Raw genomic sequence first — 21220 nt, 5'->3', positions numbered from 1 at the left:
GCTTTTCTTTAGACATTAGTGGCTTACCTGTTGCAGGTACGAATGTTTCTGCATTGCTACTGGCTTACGAATATGAATGAGGTAAGGAGGGGACTAATGAGGAAGATGGACTGAATAAATTCTGCTCAATCAGCAGCGACCACTCTGGCCTGTGTGTTAACCAACAAAAAAAAAATGCAAAAAAGCATTTCAGCCGAAAACCTACAGACCCTTACTAGCTAAGGACAATATAATGTAAATATGTAAACAGGCGTACTCTAAAACAGTTTTATTTTATAGCAGCGATTTGTATAATCTAGTGGATATGATGCTCCTTAATAAGGTGTGTCTTCTAGTGAAAATATGTCCAAGATGGTTAGATGGGTAGGAAACTTAAGTAGAATTGTTCAAACTTTTCTGGAACTGTTCAGATTGGGTGTTTTTCTGGCTGGTCTCCCCTTTGTTTTGTCTGATGATAGTGATGCTAGGGACATTTCAGTATAATCTTGTAGACAGGTTAAAAACTGCATAATTGTTAGAAACATCATTACAAAGTGCTTCCATTATAATATTGACTTGAATTTTTTTTATTCTGAGATAAATCATCATTCGCGGATAACTGAATTGAGTATCCTACATGACACAACCTTAGAGGTTGTGTCACCCCCACAGTTACTAATGGTTGATAGCTATATGCTATGGTCATTACTATTCCTTAGAAAATAAATCTGAGTATAAACAGTGTATAGGGAACCTGACAAATCTTCCATTGCTTCAGTTACTACTCCCTAGAGGTTATTTCTTTACAGGGTTCAATTGAAGTAATGGATTTTGAATATAATGGTAAGAGTTTGAACAATTGCTTATGAGGTAAGAAGCATTTACTTAATGTAATTTTGACTTCAGTATTCCCGGAGATTAATTATGATATAGTCTACTTGTCATTCTTTTTATTTGAGCTTTCCAAGTTTATGTTGTTTATATTTCTTCTTGGGGGTTTATGTTTTTTAAGGATTTGAATCCTTTGATATCAATCAAGTCAGAACTTAACTAGGAGTATAGTGTAATCGTGAGGCTGGTAATAGTATGTGTGCTTTCTATTTGCTCGGTTTCCTTATAAAATGCAATTAAACATTATCTTTTTTCTAGGTTGTAAATTTTTATTTTGAGTACCTAGTATCTTATGTAAGTTGAAATTAAATCATTTTGCTCTAGATTGTGTAATGCTTTTGGGTAGTGGTTGCTGGAGGAAATTGATGATGATACGAGCTTGCATGTCAGCTATCTATATCTTTTGGGATTTCTTGAATATCTGGTAGGTTTACTCCAAATCCAAATTGTATACAACTGATTTTATAGGAAAAAGGTGTGAGGCAAAATACTGGGATCATCATATACATGTGAGTGTGAGCTTGTAAGAGAAAATATTGGGATCATCATATACATGCAAGTTTGACTAAAATGTGCACCTATATTTTTGCCTCTCCTTCGTCCTAGAAATTTTCAGATATTTTGCTACTAGGTAAATATGCATATGGGTGAAATAATTGTTTTGGCTGTTGAAATTATCATCTTCAGTTCTTCATGTACTTCTTTCCAAACTTACATTTTTCTTTGCTTTTACATGTGTGTTGGCAGAAAGCTATTTCTTCGCAAGGTGTTATGATCAATAAAAACACGTAAGTGTGAGCTAGTATGTGTTTATGGACTATCACAGTTTCATTTGAATGGGAGTATGGTTAGTTGTGATTTGTGAGTTAAGTTTTTTCCTATCAGATTTGTAGGTTAGATTTATTTTTCTTTTGATTTGACTGCTGTGAATGGTTTGGCTGTTACAATGTTGCACTACATGAATGTAAGCTGAAACTAGGAAGTTTTCATTTACCATTGAGTCTAGAAACTTTATTGTTCACAAATGCTAAGGTGGTGCACGAAATAGCACAATCCTGAATGAATCTGTACCATGCGTGCTTTAAAGTCACTCAGCCAAAAACTAGGTACTTATTTTCTATGTTGAATGGTTTCAAATTTCAATAGTTAAGCTATGTGTACATATGTTAGTTTTAAAGTTTGAGTTCTTTTGGTATTGGTTACTTGGCATTCTTACCTTATTCATTCTTTCTAATGCATTGATACCTTTTGTGCACTTACAGGTTATATGCTGATCATGGAGGTTTCAATTATGCAGCAGATCTCGTTGGAAATACATTTGAGCATATTGTACAAGAATTTCAAATGAAATTGTACTGAAACCTATGTCTTTGACGATTTTTACATGTTAATAATGATGTGGACAATTTTATTAGAATCATGTTTCTTTTAGCTTTTTAGCAGCCATCTTGAAGGAGGATGATTATTTCTTAGAAGGAATTGGGAGTGACTGCAATGAAATGAAACAAGCATGAATGAAAGCACTTATGCTTTGTATCAACTTCTTGTCACCCGTGACAATGGCTTCACCTCAAAAACTCCGTTACTGTGATTTTTTTTTTTATTAGTGTAAATGAAAAGTTTTGAATTCAAAATCTCTCACTTACATTTCTTTATTTGAAACCACTTAATCCATCCTTTCCCTCCGTTGTGACTCTTGTTGAAAAGCAATTTTTGGGATGCATTGTTGTTACTAGTTTTGTTCTTCTGTGATGATTGGGCCTGTTGTCACAAATACTTTGGTGACGACGTTTGGGTTTTCACCACAAAAAGGGTTTAGCTATAGGCTATTTGGGAAAAGACTTTGGTGATGAATTCAGACCAATCTAAATCTTACCTTTTTTTTTTTCACATAACCACCACATAATAAATTCAGACTTATCTCTTCTTTATAATTGCATAGTCATCACTTTAGTTAATTCATAGTTATCATTTCTTATATTTATTTCTTACTAATAGATTTAACTAATAATATTCTTTAAAGTTCCTAACGATTCACAGTTTTATAGAAATAGCTCATAGATTTGCAATTTAAAATTTTTCTCCCAAATAAAATTTATCTCTAAAATATGGTAAATTTGAACTAATGCGTCTTATTAGTTCAAAAAATTGCGGGGTGTCACAGTTATCCTCACACCACAATTGTTTCCCATTAAGAATAAGAAAATTTTGGGCAGAGGAACCAGCGACAAATGAGTCCAAGAAGAGTTCATTGACAATAATAACACTTCAGAAAAACCAAAATACACATAAAAAACTATCATTCCAGCCACAAATTAGTTCAAGTAATTGAACCTGCCACAATTGTTTCCAAGGATCATTAAGCTTTAGAAAATTCGAATAGAGTTTCGCCAACAAGCAACTAGCCACAATGAGTCCCAGCAGAGTTCATTGACAATAATAACACTTAAAAAAAATTAGTCCAACTAATTGAACTTGGAATATTCCACCCATTACCAATGTTTACAAAAATACCAAAAGAATAAGTGTCTATGCAGCAGAATGTATACCATCTAACTATGATATAGTTAGGCAAAACACTAATTTCAATGATTACCAACAGAATACCAGATAAGAGTAGTTACTTTGTTTGGATAATATAAGATTATCATACTTATATAAGATTAGATGTGGATAAACTAAGATTCCCGTGTAGATTTTAACATAATTACAACTGGTAATTTGATAAGGATAACTCAGTTGATCCAGTCACTCCTTCGAAATCACACTTGATATTACGTCTGATATTTCGTCTTTTTTCTCTAACGGTTGATTGTGATTTACGTATCCCACCACTCACGACTCTATATAAACTCACAAGGCTGCTACATCCTTTTCACCAATACTTCTTCAATGGCAAAACTTAGCTTCATTTCCATTCTAGCTTTAGCATTATGTTGTCTGTCCTCTGCAAAAGCTAGGGAAATTCATACAACAGAATCACCCATTGATGATTCTCCATTCAATCTTACCACTAGCTACAGCTATGTTTGTCATCCATCAAGGTTTTCTGAGCTTGGTTTGGACATCAAGAAATATGCTTATTGTGATTCGTCACTTCCATACCATATTAGGGTCAAGGATTTGATTGATAGGATGACCTTGGAAGAAAAAGTGCAACAAATTGGTGACACTGCCAAGGGAGTCCCTAGAATTGGTCTGCCCAGATACGAGTGGTGGTCGGAAGCATTGCATGGTGTGTCCAACGTCGGCCAACAAGGAAGTAAAGCATCATTTTTTGATGATGTTGTTCCTGGTGCTACTAGTTTCCCCATGGTCATCCTCACCGCTGCATCTTTCAATGAGACACTATGGAAAACAATTGGTCAGGTAAATCACTTGTTCACAGAAATGCAACACACATTTTTAACTCATGAAAATCTTCACCATCAATTCGTTGTTTCTGTCCCGAAAATCTTATTGAAGACCCTAGCTATTCGTTTTAATCGTGACATTGTATTCTTGTATCGTACTATCATGTGAGTTAGCCAGGACATATGGCCAGTAGAACAACTTTTTTGTTATTGGTAGTTGCTTGTAAAATAGCTCTTTTATTTACACGACAGAAAAAAAGGGTGAATACCCTAAGTTGAAATCTCTATTACATAAAGAAAAAATTGCATTAAAGTTATTTATTTACTTCGAGTTTTTTATTTTTATAATATTTAAAGTTATTTCTTATTTCAACTTTTGTCGACTTTTGTTTTTTAATAGTTCCAAAACCACTGTAATACATCTAAATAAAATTGGCTGTTCGGAAGCAATGTGAGGGAAAACGGAGATTTTGTCAAACTATGATTCGTATATTGTTACACTTGCATGTAGCGTCAGATATAGCAAACATGGACATGGTACAGAATTTAAAACGTTTAAAACTATAGCCCACCACAATCAGGATTTCCACTCCAGAATTTGTCATGCAAAATGTTATGGAACTAAAACACTAATGATTGAGGTTCATATATATTTGCAGGTTGTCTCTACTGAAGCAAGAGCGATGCACAACGTAGGCCATGCAGGACTATCGTTTTGGAGTCCAAATATCAATGTTGTGAGGGACCCTCGTTGGGGGAGGGCTTTGGAGACGCCTGGGGAAGATCCATTTGTCGTAGGGAGATATGCTGCTAATTATGTGAGAGGGTTGCAGGATGTTGAGGGAACTGAAAACGTCACAGACTTGAACAGTAGACCCCTAAAAGTTGCTGCCTGTTGCAAGCATTATGCAGCATATGATGTCGATAATTGGCTTGGAGTTGTCCGCGAATCCTTTGATGCTAGAGTAAGATATTTCAAGTTGACCAAGCACTAGAAATTTATAATCATTTATTCACCAAGGATTGTTCTCCCATAATGTTTGTTTTTCCAAAATGAATATGCTTGAGTCCTAATTAGATACATTTAGTTTTTTTTTGGGTTATTTTTATTCTTTTTGCTAAATATTTTATTTGTCCATTTTTCTGTGTGGTGTTGTATATTGGAATTTCCAATGTTTCTAACTCTTTATGTTCATGTAATTTTTGTAAAAGGTGAGAGAGCAAGATATGATAGAGACTTTTGTGAAACCGTTTGAGATGTGTGTTAAGGAGGGTGATGTGACAAGTGTGATGTGCTCTTACAATCGTATCAATGGCATTCCGGCCTGTGCAGACCGAAGACTTCTAAAAGACACCATTCGAGGAGAGTGGGATCTCCATGGGTAAAAAAAATAAACTCTAATTTTTTCCTAAATTATGGTTATTCGTTAATCTTGATTTGAGAATCCAAATTCAATCCCTTTTCTTTCTTATTTCAGGTACATTGTTTCTGATTGTGATTCTATTGAAGTTATGCGTGACCGTCATAAATGGCTTAATGATGATGCAGAAGATGCAGTTTCTCAAGCATTAAAAGCTGGTTAGTGTCTAATCCATAGCGCTTAATTAAAATTTTATGGATAGAGTACAAGTTAGCATAATAGTTAGTCAAGAAATATTCTGCTGAATTATATACCTATTATGCTTATGCTGACCTATTTTCTACCCTACAATTGATTCACATCTAATGGAAATTTTGTCAACTTTTAATTGACACTTTTATACTCTTTCTGTCTTCTTTTCGTTTCGGTATTATTTTCCGTCCAATTATTGATAGCATGTGCACGGATAATTTAATTGCTGTTTTACTTTTTTTCCAATTGTAATTAATGGAGAACTTAATTATGGATAACTAACAAATTTGGTTGCTCATTTAATCTAAAGGCTAGTCTTAGCTTTCTTTTTTTTTCTTTTTTTTTTTTAATCTTACATCTCATCGGTCTTCCCTTACTTTTTTCTTTCCTTTCTTTATGTATCAGGTTTGGATCTAGACTGTGGAAGCTTTTACTCAGACTATGGTGCAAACGCTGTAACCCAAGGGAAAGTGAGGGAGGCAGACATTGACGAGGCCTTAAGAAACCTCTATTTTGTTCTCATGAGACTTGGGTTCTTTGATGGTAGCCCAAAGTTTGACAATCTTAGCAAGGATCATATCTGTTCCCAAGACCATATCAATTTAGCTATTCAAGCTGCAAGAGAAGGCATTGTTCTTCTAAAGAATGATAACCAAACTTTGCCACTGGACTCGCAAAAAATTAAAACTATTGCCGTGGTTGGGCCACATGCGAATGCTACTGATGCCATGATTGGCAACTATGCAGGTACATCGACCAAAAAATTATCAAAATTATCAAGAAAGATGCAATGTGTTTAGTTTGAATGTTGAAATATTAATACCATTACTAAATGTTGTGCATATCTACATATTTTTTTAGGTGTTCCATGTAGATTCACTGCACCAATTGATGGATTCCAGCAATATGGGAAAGTCACATATGCAACAGGGTGTCAAGGTGTTGTTTGCAAAAATGATACCATGATCTACCCAGCCGTGCGTGCAGCACTAAATGCAGATGCCTCCGTAATCGTGGCAGGGTTAGATTTATCTATCGAGGCTGAGAGTCTGGATAGGGAAGATCTCCTCTTACCTGGTTACCAAACTGAACTAATAAATCAAGTTGCTACCCGCTCCAAGGGTCCAGTCATTCTTGTAATCATGTCTGCTGGTGGTGTCGACATCACATTTGCCAAGAACCACCCAAATATTAGTGCAATTCTTTGGGCTGGATATCCTGGTGAGGAAGGTGGCCATGGCATTGCAGATGTTGTTTTTGGGGCATATAACCCTGGTAAAAATATTTTTGTACACATATGTTTAGGTTTAGCCCTTTTAGTTACTGTTTTCTAATTTACACAAAATGTTTCGGTACACTTGTACTAACTAAATTCACTTCTTTGCTACAGGAGGAAGATTACCTCTTACATGGCATAAGAATGAGTATGTTGACATGTTACCCATGACATCTATGCCATTAAGGCCAATTGACAGCTTAGGCTATCCAGGCAGAACGTATAAATTTTTCAACGGTTCTACTGTATATCCATTTGGATATGGTTTAAGTTATACTACATTCAACTACTCATTGGCTGCCACAAAGAGATCACTTGATATCAAGCTGAACAAGTATCAACACTGCCGTCAAATCAATTACACTGATGCTGCTTTCCAGCCTTCTTGTGCGGGTGTGTTAATTGATGATCTTGAGTCATGTGACAATCAAAATGTTGAATTCAGTGTTGAGGTGAAAAACACTGGGGAAAGAGATGGAAGTGAGACAATTTTGATTTATTGGAGTCCTCCATCAGAGATTAGAGATGCCCAAATTAAAGAGTTAGTTGCATTCAACAAAGTTTTTGTTCAAGCTGGACAGAGTGCCAAAGTTAAATTCAACTTGAATGCTTGCAAGAGTTTGCGGTATGTTGACTACAAAGGTTACAGCCTTTTGGCATCTGGTCGACACACTATTGCTGTTGGAGACAACATTTTATCGTTTCCTCTTAGTATAAATTATGAAGTTTCTGAGTAATTATCCTGTCCTATCTAATTTAGGTTGGTAAGTATTTAGTTGATCTTGAAAACTAGCATAGATGGTCCAAGTCATTTCAGCAAGGTAATTTTGATTATGGGGCCATGGCGATTCTATTCTTGAAATGTTAGTGTTACTATATGAAAATAAATTATTTTAAGCTTCATTTCTGAAATTATTTTCTTGTTGATCAATTGCTCTTGGAACCTATATATTTGACCCCCCTTTTTTTTTTTTTGGCTAACCCCATATGTGGAGAGGGATGCCACCCCCTTATATTATTAATAACCACAAAGCAAAATTATACAGGCATTATTTGCGAACAACTCTAATGCGTATGACGGGAGTTTGTGACCTATCTAAACCCAAGCCTACCCTCGCCAATCTTGGTAATTCCGACTGTGAGGTATAAATGGCAATATCCTCAGACTGTGCCCCAACCTTGGCCAAAGCATCTGCCATGTGATTCGCCTCACGAAAACAATGCCCCACTAAAGAAATATTTGCTACAATTGCTAGTTGTCATCATTAACCATTGTTTCATTTTGTTTCGAAAATTGATACCTCACCTCAAAAGTAGTCACTCATTAATAACAAGCCTAAAATATATCTAGTTTTGATATAAATATATATAAATTTCCATTATTTAGTTGTTTATTCATTTTTAACCTAAAATGAAGAATATGGTGTAAAGTCATGTCAATGACTGTTGCTGTTATTTAATGATCATAACAGGTAAAACACCAAAAGATTAAACTTATGTTAAATGCAGTTTTTTCTCCAGTGGGGGGAAAATTTGTCATTAACCCTAGATGCCAAAAAACGTTCACAAGGCTGCAGTAGGGATGGCAGAGGGGCATGGTCCCTGCTCCATGTTTCTAAACTTCTCGCCAACCCGCCCTGCTCTCCCACGGGGCACCAGTGGGCGTGAATTTTAATGAACAAAGTTCCATGAAACCATTATAAAGGCTTAAAGTTTGATGCGAAGAATTGCATAGCCAACTTTGGGATATATGTGTGCCTGTATGTGTGCTGTACTTTTAGTCGTTAACACGAAATTCCATATGCTCATATTACTGCTCCCTCTATTCTGCACGTTGATTTCATTGACTAGGACACAATACTTTCCTATGTTTGACACACACATGTTAGAATATTTATGCGGCCTATATGATGTTAAAATACAATTTGAATGCGTAAATTGTACTTGGGCTGAAACACCATTTACAAGCGATTATATACCGCTGATAAATGTGCTCTTATTGCAATAACCTCAATGTTTACACTTGAATTATGATGATTGATTGTATACTACTTCCATGGTCTCAGTAGTTTATGCCATGGTGAACCATTTTTGAATCCTTCAGCTAAAACTAGAAGCCCAAATTATTTAGTGCATATATAGTATTACTTGTCTTCATGCTATTTGTCAATGACAATTGATATGTGCAGAATTTTCGGATGAAATTTTTGTACTGATATTAAGAATTACATTTATTTCATGATAAGGCTCAAATTTTGAGAGAGCATATATAAATGCGTACTTGGGTAATTTGAAATAAAAGTATTCTTAATAATTTTTCATGGGATAACCAAGTTAGTATATATTAAACCAATATAAATTTTATTAAATAGTTATCTATATTCATGTCAAATCATGATTATAGAACTATAATTTGCCGAAAGGTATTATATTTCTATATTCATGAAGTAGTTATTATATTATATATAACTTCTTTATTACATATATACAAAGAAATAATTGTCACTCATTTGTAATATGGCCCAACTGAATATAATATTTTTGTTTTGGTTTTATAAGTGAATAATTGTTTCTCGCTTATGAAGTAAACACTAGCATGTCATTATTAATCCAAAGGTAGGATATGGTGATGCAATAGATTGCTCGCCTAATGATTTAATTATTTAGTAAATCTATTGAGCAAGTTAGTTTGCTAGATATTAAATTAGCAAATTTTTCCATGCCCAAAGATAAGGACTATTTCTTTAACTTATTGTTTTAGCTTATGAGTTTAGATTTACTATTTAATATTATAGTAAGACAAAATCGCATCCTTATGCCTTATACAAGTATTCTCATTTTTAACTTGTGTTATATTCCAATAATTTGTAATTATTACTTTATATTGCCCATATTATTCTGTTCTCTTGATTTTGGGTGTAAAATTAAATTAGCACATATGAGTATGAATCACTTTAATGTGTATGTGCTAATATAATGGTTGGATACAAATAGTTAAAGGAATTAATAATATTAATATGCTCATCAAATATTGTATTCACATAAAATATAGGGTTATCACCCTTAAAGTGATTAAAGTCAAAAATTCCATAAAGGTGGTGTGGAATTATAATATAATTTTGACTAAGCACCCTCAAAACACTTTTTGTTTTGACTCTCGAATGGTCTGAATTAATTATTGAATTTAACGTGCAAGCTACTGATTTATGTATGGTAAATCCCATGCTTGAATTTTTTGATAATTTCTTGTTCTCTTTTGAAGTTTTGAACTATTCAAAAATCTTCCACAATACACATTAAAGGCTATGGTCAATGCTGACACTTAACCATGTGTATGTGAATGAATAAGAGTACAGTAAAACTTCTATGAATTAATAACTTTGGGACCACACAAATTCTATTAATTTAAGAGGTATTAATTAATCAATAAATTAATAATTTATTCATTTATCGTGTACTTACAATTGAAAAAATATTTTTTTTTACGTAACGGCACATCTAGACCAGCCTAGCCTACTCCTACTCCTAAGGGGAGGGGGAGCCTACTCTATGGGATGGCTCAACTGAGTCAGGAGAACATGACGGGGACTGAACCACCATCAGATCAGATGGGTGCACCACACACCCGTATGAATTTAGAACAAATCTCGTATTGAGGCACATTGATGGGAGGCATATTGAACTCTTGATCTCCCACCTCACAATTAATGTGGTGGCCAACTCCTCTAAAGGGAGTTGGTTCAATTGAAAAAATACTTATTTAATCAACTATTGTTTTATTAATAAAAGGAGTCTAAAAATATAGGAAATATAAACAAATTCGTATCTACTTGATTTACATGTATAATTTAATTCTATTAATATCTTCAATGTACGTGTGTAACTAATATCATTTTTCTATTATTAAGAGGTCAAAAGGATTAAGAATACTATTATTGATAGATGCCCACTTCCATTTTATTAAATGCATACAATGAATCATATTAATAATATGTGTGTGTGTGTATGACAAGGAAGTCTTTTTATAATAAATAAACATAAAGTTTTCTCATGTATCTCACTGTTAAACATTAAACTATGGCTCCCTATGTAAAAGGTTTTCACAAATTAATAGTAGACTCAAATTTTAGGAAAATACGATATGTAATTTTTGTGAATCATCAATTTACAATATGAATGGGACCAAATGGTTATTGAAAGTTTTCAAAAAAATATTATCTTTTTTTTAGATCAATGGATATATTATTTATTCATGGGAAAGAAAGACAAAAACATTCCTCTTACATATGCCTAATTTTCCGAATTATTATCTTATTATTTTATCAAAGTTAATAATTTAGCTCGTTAGTCCAAGTCGGGACCAAGAAATGTTATTATTCAATAGAGGTTATTAATTTATTGAGTATTAATTTATATAGGTTTTATTGTAGTTTAACTATGAGAGATGAGACATTATAAGTTAATATTGTGTCTCATTAATGTAGAAATGCAAATAGAAGCAATGATGCTTTCCTGAATGGAGAAATATAAATTAAAATAAATATTTGTCGTCCTTATCTAACCAGAAAATATTGAGGTTGATACATACATAAATGATATTACATTAAATAGTATATTTTTCAAAGTTGAATAAAATGAGAGATCTTTCACAAAAGTTGGTCAAAACAAAAAAAAATCTCTGGTGTATATGCTTTTAAAGTTGGCATTGATTGTTCTTGTTACTATTTGCTATGCGCCAAAAAGCATATTCAACTATGAACATTGTGAAAGCACAACTAAATTGAAGATTTTTAGATGAATGATTGTATTGTCCCTGTAAACCAACCTAGAGGAGTGGATTGATGTTTGAGGGGTCTTGGAATTAACAAAAACTAGCCAAAGATTAATTATAAATAGATATGAATACAAATAAAACACCCCAAATCAGAATAATAACAATAAGATCAAACAAACTGGAGTGGAAATAATTAAATTTAAAGTGTAAAAACATAAACAGAAATAGGGGCAAGAATTTATAGTGATTTCGACTGGTTTATAATCGAAAAAATAGTTTACATTTTCAAAATGTCGTAACATTGTGCTAATAGATGTACTAGTTGCAAATTTACTTTTTTTTTTTTTTGGAATTACTTAAAGGCCATGGGAAGAATCAAAATAAAAAGGATTTGAAGTTTTTTTTTTGGCAAACCCCAAGATGGGGTGGGGAACGAAGTTGTATATTTTTTTTTACACTTTTTAGGTTGTAATACGTGAAAATTCATTTTCATTACATTATTTATTTTTGCTACAAAAGAAGTAGTAGGAACTATGGATGTTTTTTAAGGATCTTAGTCCTATCTTTTGGGAAAATTATTCAAAACGTCCCTCACATTTTGTAAAATCACTTTTTTCGTCTCTCATTTTTAAAAGTATACTTTTACGTCCCTTACAAATTCACATGTATCAAATTTGGTCCCTATTTAGATTTTCGATTAGTTTTTTGTCGGAATCCACCATGTGCTTTGCACATGATCATTTTTTAAGGGTAAAATTGTCAAATCAAAATTTACATAATTCAATCCATAGTCCCTCACATTTCATAAAATAACCTTTTTTGTCCCTCACATTTCACAAAATGAATTATTTCATCCCTCGCATTTCACAAAATGAATTTTTTCATCCTTCATCTTTTACAAAATAAATTTTTTCATCCCTCATTGATCATGTGTACAAATAACTTTTTTTAAACTCATATATATATATATATATTTTATTTCACCTGAATAATACAAATAGCATGTAATATATCTCTATTTGATTTTGTCTGAATGTACTGTTTAGGTGAAATTAAATAGATATATATAGGAGTTTAAAAAAATTATTAGTTTTTCACTGATATTCATTTCCTTTTACTCGAAAATTGAAAATAAAGAAGACATTTAATCCTAAACATTATCAAGTGTTTATATCGAATTAAATTTGGACAGAAAAATAAACAAAAGAAAAGTATGACAAATAGAAGTAAGTGATTGACACTTTCAAATTTTAAGACAATTACAAGGTAAGAAATTCAACTGTTTTAGCGAGTAAAAATTTCAGATTTAAACTGTAATTTGTTAAGATGACTATAGAATTCGAAATAAGACCAATTAATTAGATGACATTATTACACAACTCAATAAATGAATTATTACCAAAAGAGAAATATTACAAATATTGAAGAGATTCACATGGTAAAATCAAATATATATATATGGGTTTAAAACACAATTGTTAGATTTAAACCCATGTATATATCTATTGAATCGCATGTATATAATTACAATTAGTCTGTTTAGGTGAAATCAAATAGAGATATATTATATGCTATTCGTATTGTTCAGGTAAAACCCATATTATACCTCGTGCGACGTCGGCATCGGTGAGGAATGCAGGGCATGCAAAGTAGCTAAGTGGAAGTGATGTATTATTGATAGGGTAAGAGTTTTGCAGGCGACACTTTCTGTGGGGTTTTTTCCAAAATAGTAGGGAGGGCTACGGCGCTAGGGTTTTGTCCATGGGTGCGGCTAGTGCAAGGGGGTGGTGCGGCCAGCCATGGCAGCCCTCCATCCACCTGATGGGGGGCATCTTGTGTCCCCTACTTTCCAACGCAAGTCCTTTTCTGAGCTATTCGCACAGAACTCATCGCAGCCTTCGCTTTCCATTGTGGCAGAGAAGGCTACGCACAAAGGGGAGCCAGCGGTTATATTTTCACAGGCAGCAGTGGAAGCTTTAGCTAGTCTGTTTCGCTATGCATTGGTTGGTAAATTCTCCAGAGGCAGACCGAAGATGGAAGAGGTGCGAAAGTTTTTTGCGTCACTGGATCTGCGAGAGAACCCCACGGTGGGCTTGTTGGACGCGCGAAATGTTCTGATTCAGTTGCGCAATGAAGCGGATTTCCATTGCATATGGTTTAGGAGGATCTGGTATGTGTCTTTCGCTTCTATGAGAGTTTTCAAATGGACCTCGACTTTCCATGTTGACAAGGAGTCTTCGGTGGTTTCTCTGTGGCTCCAACTACCAAAACTTCCACTGCACTTTTTCAACAAAGAGGTGTTTTTCCAGATTGCTTCCATTGTAGGAAATCCCTTGTTGGTTGATGCGGCCACCCTGGCTGTGTCAAGGCCAAGTGTGGTGCTGATGTGCGTGGAGGTGGATCTGTTGAGACCAATGCCTTCGCGGGTTTGGATTGGGAATGGTAACCATGCGGGTTTCTGGCAGGAGCTGGTGGTTGAAAATCCTCCTAGGTATTGCTCACACTGCTTCTGCCAAGGCTATGACAAGGAGACCTGCCATGTTCTAAAACATGAGTTGCGGAGTTCTACAGGCCAGCAGGCCAAGACAACTAGGACAGGAGAGCTTCGGCTGAAGGCGTCTGCTGTCACAGGCGACCAAGGTCAGGTGCCAACGGAGGGCACTGGGGAAAGGTCTTCCTTGATGCTGCAGGAGATGGCGACTGATCCTGAGGCAATAGTGGCACCCTCGGGGCTTGCTTCACGCGGCATGCTGGACTCTGGGGAGGCGCAAGACAACGAACTGAGGGATAAGGGAGTTCAAGGTGAACAGGGGTGGCAACCCACCATAGCTACGCTTCCAATCGTGGAGCAGGAGAGGAGAACAACGGCTGACGGTAAGGTATTTGCTGCAGTCGACAAGGCAAGCGCTTGGGTGGAGTTGACAATTTCTGGGGGAGGCGGGGAAAGCATCAAGTTAAGGGAAAGGGGTTGCCCGAGAGGGTTGTTGTGGTGCAGGCTGCTGAGCGGCCAGCAAAGTCTTTAGAGGATGAAACGATGGCTGATGACATACAGGAAGCTCAGCGACAGGTGAGTATTTATCTCCCAGGGGCGGGTGTCCCAGGGATCGTGTCAGAGGGGAGGTGTCACCACTAGAGACGTTGCATATAGATACGATGGCGATCTCTGGCAATCATGTGCAGGAGGCCGTGGGTCGTAAGGAGAGAATTGCTGCAAAGTCGCGAGGTCTTCGTGCTGGCTTCCTGTTTGACAGAACTCTAAGATCTATGGTTAGTTGCTCTACAAATACTTTCTCTGTGCTCTCTGATGATTAAGTTACTGTTTTGGAATATAAGAGGAGTGACTCGAGCACCTAACTTAAAACGGATGAGGAAACTTATTAAACTGTATGCACTACAATTGGTGGTTATTGTTGAACCTAAGTTGAGGTTGGAGGCTATAACTGATATTAGATTAAAGTTGGGAATGGATTGTTGTATGACCAATCAATGGGGTTCCGTTTGGGTGTTTTACCGGTTTTTGTTTACTTGTCAGAATGTTGGGGAATCGCCCCAGCACTTAACTATTCAAGTGCAATCTCACCTTTTTCAAGAGTCCATTATTTTGTCATGCATACATGCTAAGTGTACGAACCAGGGGAGGGAGGAGTTGTGGAGTGCCTTGTTGAGGGATAAGCCTACCTTGAACCCGTGATTTTTGGTGGGGGATTTCAAAGTGGTCACAAATGAGGGGGAGAAAAGGGGCAGTTTGCCATTTAGACTGTCGGAAGGGTTAGATTTTTTGAATTTCATGTCAATGGCTGGAGTCAGTGATGCGGGATTCTCTGGATCAAGGTATACCTGGTGCAATAATCGCTCGGGGTGCTGTTCGGATTTGGAAGCTTCTTGACCGATTACAACTAAGTGGGCGTGCTTTGGAGCTGCAGCACCAAGTCATGGTTCAACATTTGGGCCGTGATCTATCGGACCACTCTCCATTGTTACTGTCAGTGGTGACGAGGCTGGACAATAAGCCCAGGCCATTTCATTTTTTTGAATGTCTGGACCACTCATCACAACTTGTTGGGGGTTATTAAAGATTGTTGGTCTCAGTCAGTCAGTGGTTCTCCCTTGCATATACTGGCCACGAAGATGAGGAATGTTAAACACTTTCTTAAACAATGGTCTAGGACGTCGTTTGGTGATATTTTTTAGGGAACCCGTCAAGCAAAGCGCGAGGTAGTTCATGCCGAGCTGAAGTATGACCTGGACCCGACTGAGTAGCTGCGGTGCGAGCTATATTATGCTCGAGCTCGGTTGACGTGCGCGCTGGTCATTGAGGAGGGCTTTTGGAGGCAAAAGGCGCGGGTGAAGTGGCTTTTGGACGGAGACAGGAGCTCCAAGTACTTTCACTCATTGGTAACAGAAAAGAGACGTAGAGCGGTGATTCATCGGGTTAGAAAGACGAATGGAAAGTGGATCGAGGGGGAGCCTCAGATTGGTGATACTGCCGTGAGGTTCTTCCAGGAACTTTTCACGGCAGAGGGGAGCTCAACATCCAATGCCATTCTGGAGACCATTCCGAAACTTGTCACTGACAAGGATAACTCACTGTTAACGGAGATTCCTTCTCTTACAGAAGTCAAGACTATAGTCTTTGCCATGGATGGGAAGAGCGCTGCGGGCCGGATGGGTTCACAGGGAAATTCTTTACCTTCGCATGGGAGGTGGTGGCCTCGGATGTGTACAGGACAGTTGTGAGTTTTTTCTGCGGTGCAGAGCTCCCTAGGGGTATCACGGTGACCTCGATTGTTCTATTACCCAAGGTGGAAAACCCCCAAGACTTCACGCAGTTTCGGCAAATTAGTCTATGCAACTTTGCTAATAAAATCATCTCCAAGCTATTATCGGTGAGGTTGGCTACGCTATTACCCCGGCTCATATCTCTATAGCAGAACGGTTTTGTACAAAGGAGACATATTGCAGATAATTTCTTGCTGGCTCAGGAGTTATTAACTGATATCAAGAAATCAAATCGGGGTGGGAACGTGGTCATCAAGTTAGACATAATGAAAACTTATGATAGAGTCTCGTGGTCTTTTCTCCTACAGGTGCTGTGGCATTTCGGGTTTAGTGAGACTTGGATAGACATGATATGGCGCCTAATCTCGAATGTTTGGTTTTCAGTATTGGTTAATGGAGCTCCACAAGGTTTTTTCAGGTCCTCACGGGGTTTACGACAAGGAGATCCCATTTCAGCGGCCTTATTTGTTATTGGAGTAGAGGTGCTATCTCGAGCCCTAAATTCGTTAGTCACACAGCGGGGCTTCACCCCTTTTAGAGTTCCTCCTCAATGTCCTGTAGTATCGCACTTGGCATTCGCCGATGATGTGATCATCTTTCCCAGTGGTGGGAGGTCTTCTCTAAAATTAGTTAAAAGGGTTCTAGATGATTATAGTGTTGCATCGGGTCAGCGGGTCAATCCCCAGAAAAGCTGTTTTCTGACTCATCCGTGGACTCCATCTCAGAGGGCAGCGGTGGTTGGACAGGTACTTGGGTTTCATAAACGTGCTTTTCCGATATAGTACCTAGGTTGCCCTCTGTACGTTGGAAGACGTAAGAAGGTCTACTATGCTGATACATACAATGCGGTGGCGGCTCGGATCCTTTCATGGAAGAATCAGAGTTTGTCAGCTGGGGGTAGGTTGGTGTTGATTAAGAGAGTGTTATCCTCAATGCCAATTCATTTGCTTGCAGCTGCGTCTCCTCTAAAGGGGATTTTATTGGCACTGGAGAAGTTATTCATTAATTTCTTGTGGGGTCATCGGATTCGGGTGACAAATTCCATTGGATGTGATGGGTGGATTTGTGTCGGTCGTGGGAAGAGGAGGGTGTTGGCCTGCGGGGGTTGCAAGAGGTCTTCGACTCTTTTTCCATTAAACTCTGGTGGAAATTTCAGCAAAAACAGTCACTATGGGCAGAGTTTATGTCGAAGAAATATTGTGCAGGGCAGCACCTTTGTCTAGCTGATGAAGGGCATCGGGAATCCCATACATGGCAGAGGATGGTGGCGGTGCAGTGAGTAGGGGAGGACAACATTAGCTGGGTCGTACGAGAAGGTGTGATGGATTTTTGGCACGACAACTGGTTGGGATCAGGAGTGTTATGCGACAAGGTGGAGATCTTCGACGACCATTTGGTGGCTGATTTTGTCGATCGGGAGGTCTGGAATGTTGCCATGCTTCATCAGTATTTGGATGAGGGTCTGGTCAGGCAAGTTTTGGAGATTGACCCCTCACCCCGTCGGGGCATGGATAGCATGGTATGGGCATTGACAAACTTAGGCACCTTCTCCACATCATCGGCATACTCGCTTGTCCGACAGGGCGATAACAGCTCCTGGTTTTCTGCCTGTATATGGCAGAAGGGGCTTTCGGTCAAGGTCTCTTTCTTTATGTTGTGACTGCTGCAGGGGAGGCTCCCTCTTATGGACCAATTAAAGAGATTTGGGGTACGTGGCCCCTCTAGATGCTGGTGCTGCCAGGACTCACGGGAGGAGGACCTGCAGCACGTGTTTTGTTCAGGGGAAGGGGCAAGATTAGTTTGGCGTCATTTCGAGATTATTGCGGGAGAATTTAGTGGACTACATATGGTGCGACATATGGTGTGGTCTTGCTGGTTAAGGAGGGGGAGTAATATTTATCTAAACTTTTTAAATAATATTCTCCCTTCGGTGATTTGCTGGGAATTATGGAAGGCAAGGAATGAGGAGGGTTTTTGAAGGATGAAGGATAAGGGTCAGGGAGACGGTGAGTCGAATAGTCCAGCTACTGCATGACTTCTTTCAGGCACGTTTCCCGGGGGTCCAGTGTACGGATCCCTCATGGGAAGGGTTGCTTAGTGAGTTGGGTAATCGTCAAAAAAGGGTGGTTATTCAGCCAGTCTGCTGGATAGCTCCGTAAGGGGGCTATAACTTAAATTCAGATGGATGCTCTTGGAGGAACCCGGGATAGAGTGGTAGGGTTGGTCTAGTGTGGGATAGTCAAGGGAATTTTGTGTTCGGCTATTCGGAGCACTTCGGGATGAGGACCAACCTGCAGGCTGAACTTCGGGCGCTGCTACTGGGCATAAGACACTATGTGGCTCGAGGGTACTTGGAGTTGCACGTAGAGGCTGATTCTCTCACCCTGATTCAGATTGTTCAAGGGATTAGTGCTTGCCCATGGCGATTGCAAAGGGATCTGGATGAGTTGCTTAGGTTCAAACAGTATTTCCACACGGTATCACACTGTTACAGGGAGGCAAACGCACCGACTGATCGTCTTGCAAACTTTGGTGCTGACTCTAGCGCAGGACAGGTGTTCAACAAGTTCTTGGATCTTCCACGATTGGTCAGGGGGGATATTAGAATGGATCGGTTAGGGTTTCCAATGTTTAGTACACGGATTCGTGGCTGGATGTGAATGCATCCATCTAGTGTAACCATGATTTCAGTTTAATGGAAAAAAACTTTTTCTTTAAAACAAAGGTGAAATCAAATAGATATATACATGGATTTAAAAAAAATTATTTATACACATGGTTAATGAGGGATGAAAAAATTAATTTTATCAAATGTGAGGGATTAAAAAATTTATTTTGCAAAATGTGAGGGACGAAACAATTCATGTTGTGAAATGTAAGAGACTATAGATCAAATTATTTAAATTTTAATTTGACAATTTTACCCCTAAAAAATGATCATGTGCAAGGCACGTGATAAATTCAGGCGAAAAACTAGTCGAAAATCTAAGAAAGGATCAAATTTGACCAATATGAATTTGTAAGGGACGTAAAAATACACTTTTAAAAGTGAGGGACGAAAAAAGTCATTTTACAAAATGTGACGGACGTTTTGAACAATTTTCCCTTTACAATTCTTAGATTTTACACCTCAATATTACAAAATTATCCTAATAGGACGACAAAATTTTCTACAATATTAATTGGATTTTATTTGTGTGAAGTCATATGAACCATCATTGAAATTCAAAAGGTTAAATTGAGTCCATAATCATATAAAATGGTGCAAAAATAGTAGATATGGCATGTTAACTATTACAACATTGTAATTTATGTTTATATTTTAAAAATAAAAGAAAGTTTTGATAATATACGTTTCACATTATTCATAGTCAAAAGACAAATAAAATTCAATGTCTAGTATCGAACTTTACAATACTAGTACAAAATCGTGAAAACTATAAATTTGAATTGAGTAAACATTTTTTGTCATTCACATAGCCTTTTTTTATTACAAATGATTAATCTTTGTCCTCTCAATTAAGATTTTATATATTTATTTTAGCTTTGAATGTACACTTTTACTTATTAAATAAACTTTTGTATAATTACCACGCTAGTTACATTGTAGTTTCTTCATACATAGATGATTCTGGTTATCACTTTAGAATTAACCCTATCTTTTGGGTAATTAGCCATATTTTCACTACTTTTTTCTACTACATGATTTTTTTCTCAAAATTTTCATTATTTTCTTCTTTCTCAAATTTTTTTTGCATCTTTCATATCACTTTTTCTTGTTTCCTTGCTTCCTTTTCCTTATTTTCATAACTTTTTTCGACATCTTATCTTTTTTTTTTCCTTATAATCTTTTCACTAGTTGTTTTACAATTCATTTTATGGTGACAAGTGAATCATTAAGAAATTCTACTCCTATGCAGCAATCAAATGCGTTTTTTAAGTTAAAACGAAACAAGTGTTAATTATTCCTCCACTAAATTCTAGTTTTGCTAACACGTATTAGTGTTGGAAAAAGAGAATATGTTTTTTACTAGCATAAACTTGTTAATCAATGTGAATCAAGCATATGGCTACAATAATGTAATCAAACTTGCTTCAAATTAAAATATCTAAGTGTGTTGATGCACTGCAGTATTTGGAGTCGAGGGATTTATATATTCTTTGAATCCATCACATAGATAAACTCTTTGACCATAATTGAGGTATCTACAAAGGGTATTTTTTGTAACTCTATTCATTACAGTAGTAATAAGATAACAAGGAGAGAGAAAAATATATTAGTTGATTGTCAAAAGGATTAGTGGGACATTGGTTTAAGGTTGAATCAAGGGAAGCATATTGGGACGGTAATAAGATGGCTAATAAGTTCCAAATAAAGTATTAAAACTTCCATTATCATATCTCTACAAAAATTTATAATGTATTAAAAGTTCCACTCCCATATCTCCATGGGAAAAAGGCTTGTTAGGGTATAGGTCAGTCTCATGAAAAAGGTACTTGTTAGGGTATAGGACAATCCCATGAGACATGACATTTTAATTGTTGGAGGACATTT

General features: G+C 36.8%; 2 protein-coding genes across 2 annotated transcripts; both read left to right on the top strand.

Annotated features, from left to right (window-relative positions):
- The first annotated feature begins 3833 nt into the window (after positions 1–3833).
- LOC113710081 (probable beta-D-xylosidase 5) lies at positions 3834–8001 on the top strand. Its single transcript, XM_027232928.2, has 7 exons — positions 3834–4239; positions 4883–5188; positions 5436–5605; positions 5702–5802; positions 6242–6583; positions 6698–7111; positions 7227–8001. The coding sequence occupies exons 1-7, from the start codon at positions 4006–4008 to the stop codon at positions 7847–7849; spliced, it is 2190 nt and encodes a 729-aa protein (XP_027088729.2). The 5' UTR covers positions 3834–4005; the 3' UTR covers positions 7850–8001.
- Positions 8002–13685: 5684 nt separating this feature from the next.
- On the top strand, positions 13686–14909 carry LOC140014566 (uncharacterized). The gene has a single exon (XM_072065617.1). The coding sequence runs from the start codon at positions 13686–13688 to the stop codon at positions 14907–14909; it is 1224 nt and encodes a 407-aa protein (XP_071921718.1).
- The last annotated feature ends 6311 nt before the right edge of the window (positions 14910–21220 follow it).

This window comes from Coffea arabica, chromosome 9e (assembly GCF_036785885.1).
Source record: "Coffea arabica cultivar ET-39 chromosome 9e, Coffea Arabica ET-39 HiFi, whole genome shotgun sequence".
NCBI lineage: Eukaryota > Viridiplantae > Streptophyta > Magnoliopsida > Gentianales > Rubiaceae > Coffea > Coffea arabica.
Note: the sequence above shows the minus strand (reverse complement) of the source record. Positions and strands in the feature narration are given on the sequence as shown.

Excerpts from the sequence above, each read along its gene's own strand:
- LOC140014566 (XM_072065617.1), top strand. The coding sequence starts at position 13,686 with ATGGCAGCCCTCCATCCACCTGATGGGGGGCATCTTGTGTCCCCTACT.
- LOC113710081 (XM_027232928.2), top strand. The coding sequence starts at position 4,006 with ATGACCTTGGAAGAAAAAGTGCAACAAATTGGTGACACTGCCAAGGGA. Across the intron at positions 4,240-4,882 it reads TATGGAAAACAATTGGTCAG|GTTGTCTCTACTGAAGCAAG; the intron begins GTAAATCACTTG and ends ATATATTTGCAG. Across the intron at positions 5,189-5,435 it reads GCGAATCCTTTGATGCTAGA|GTGAGAGAGCAAGATATGAT; the intron begins GTAAGATATTTC and ends TTTTTGTAAAAG.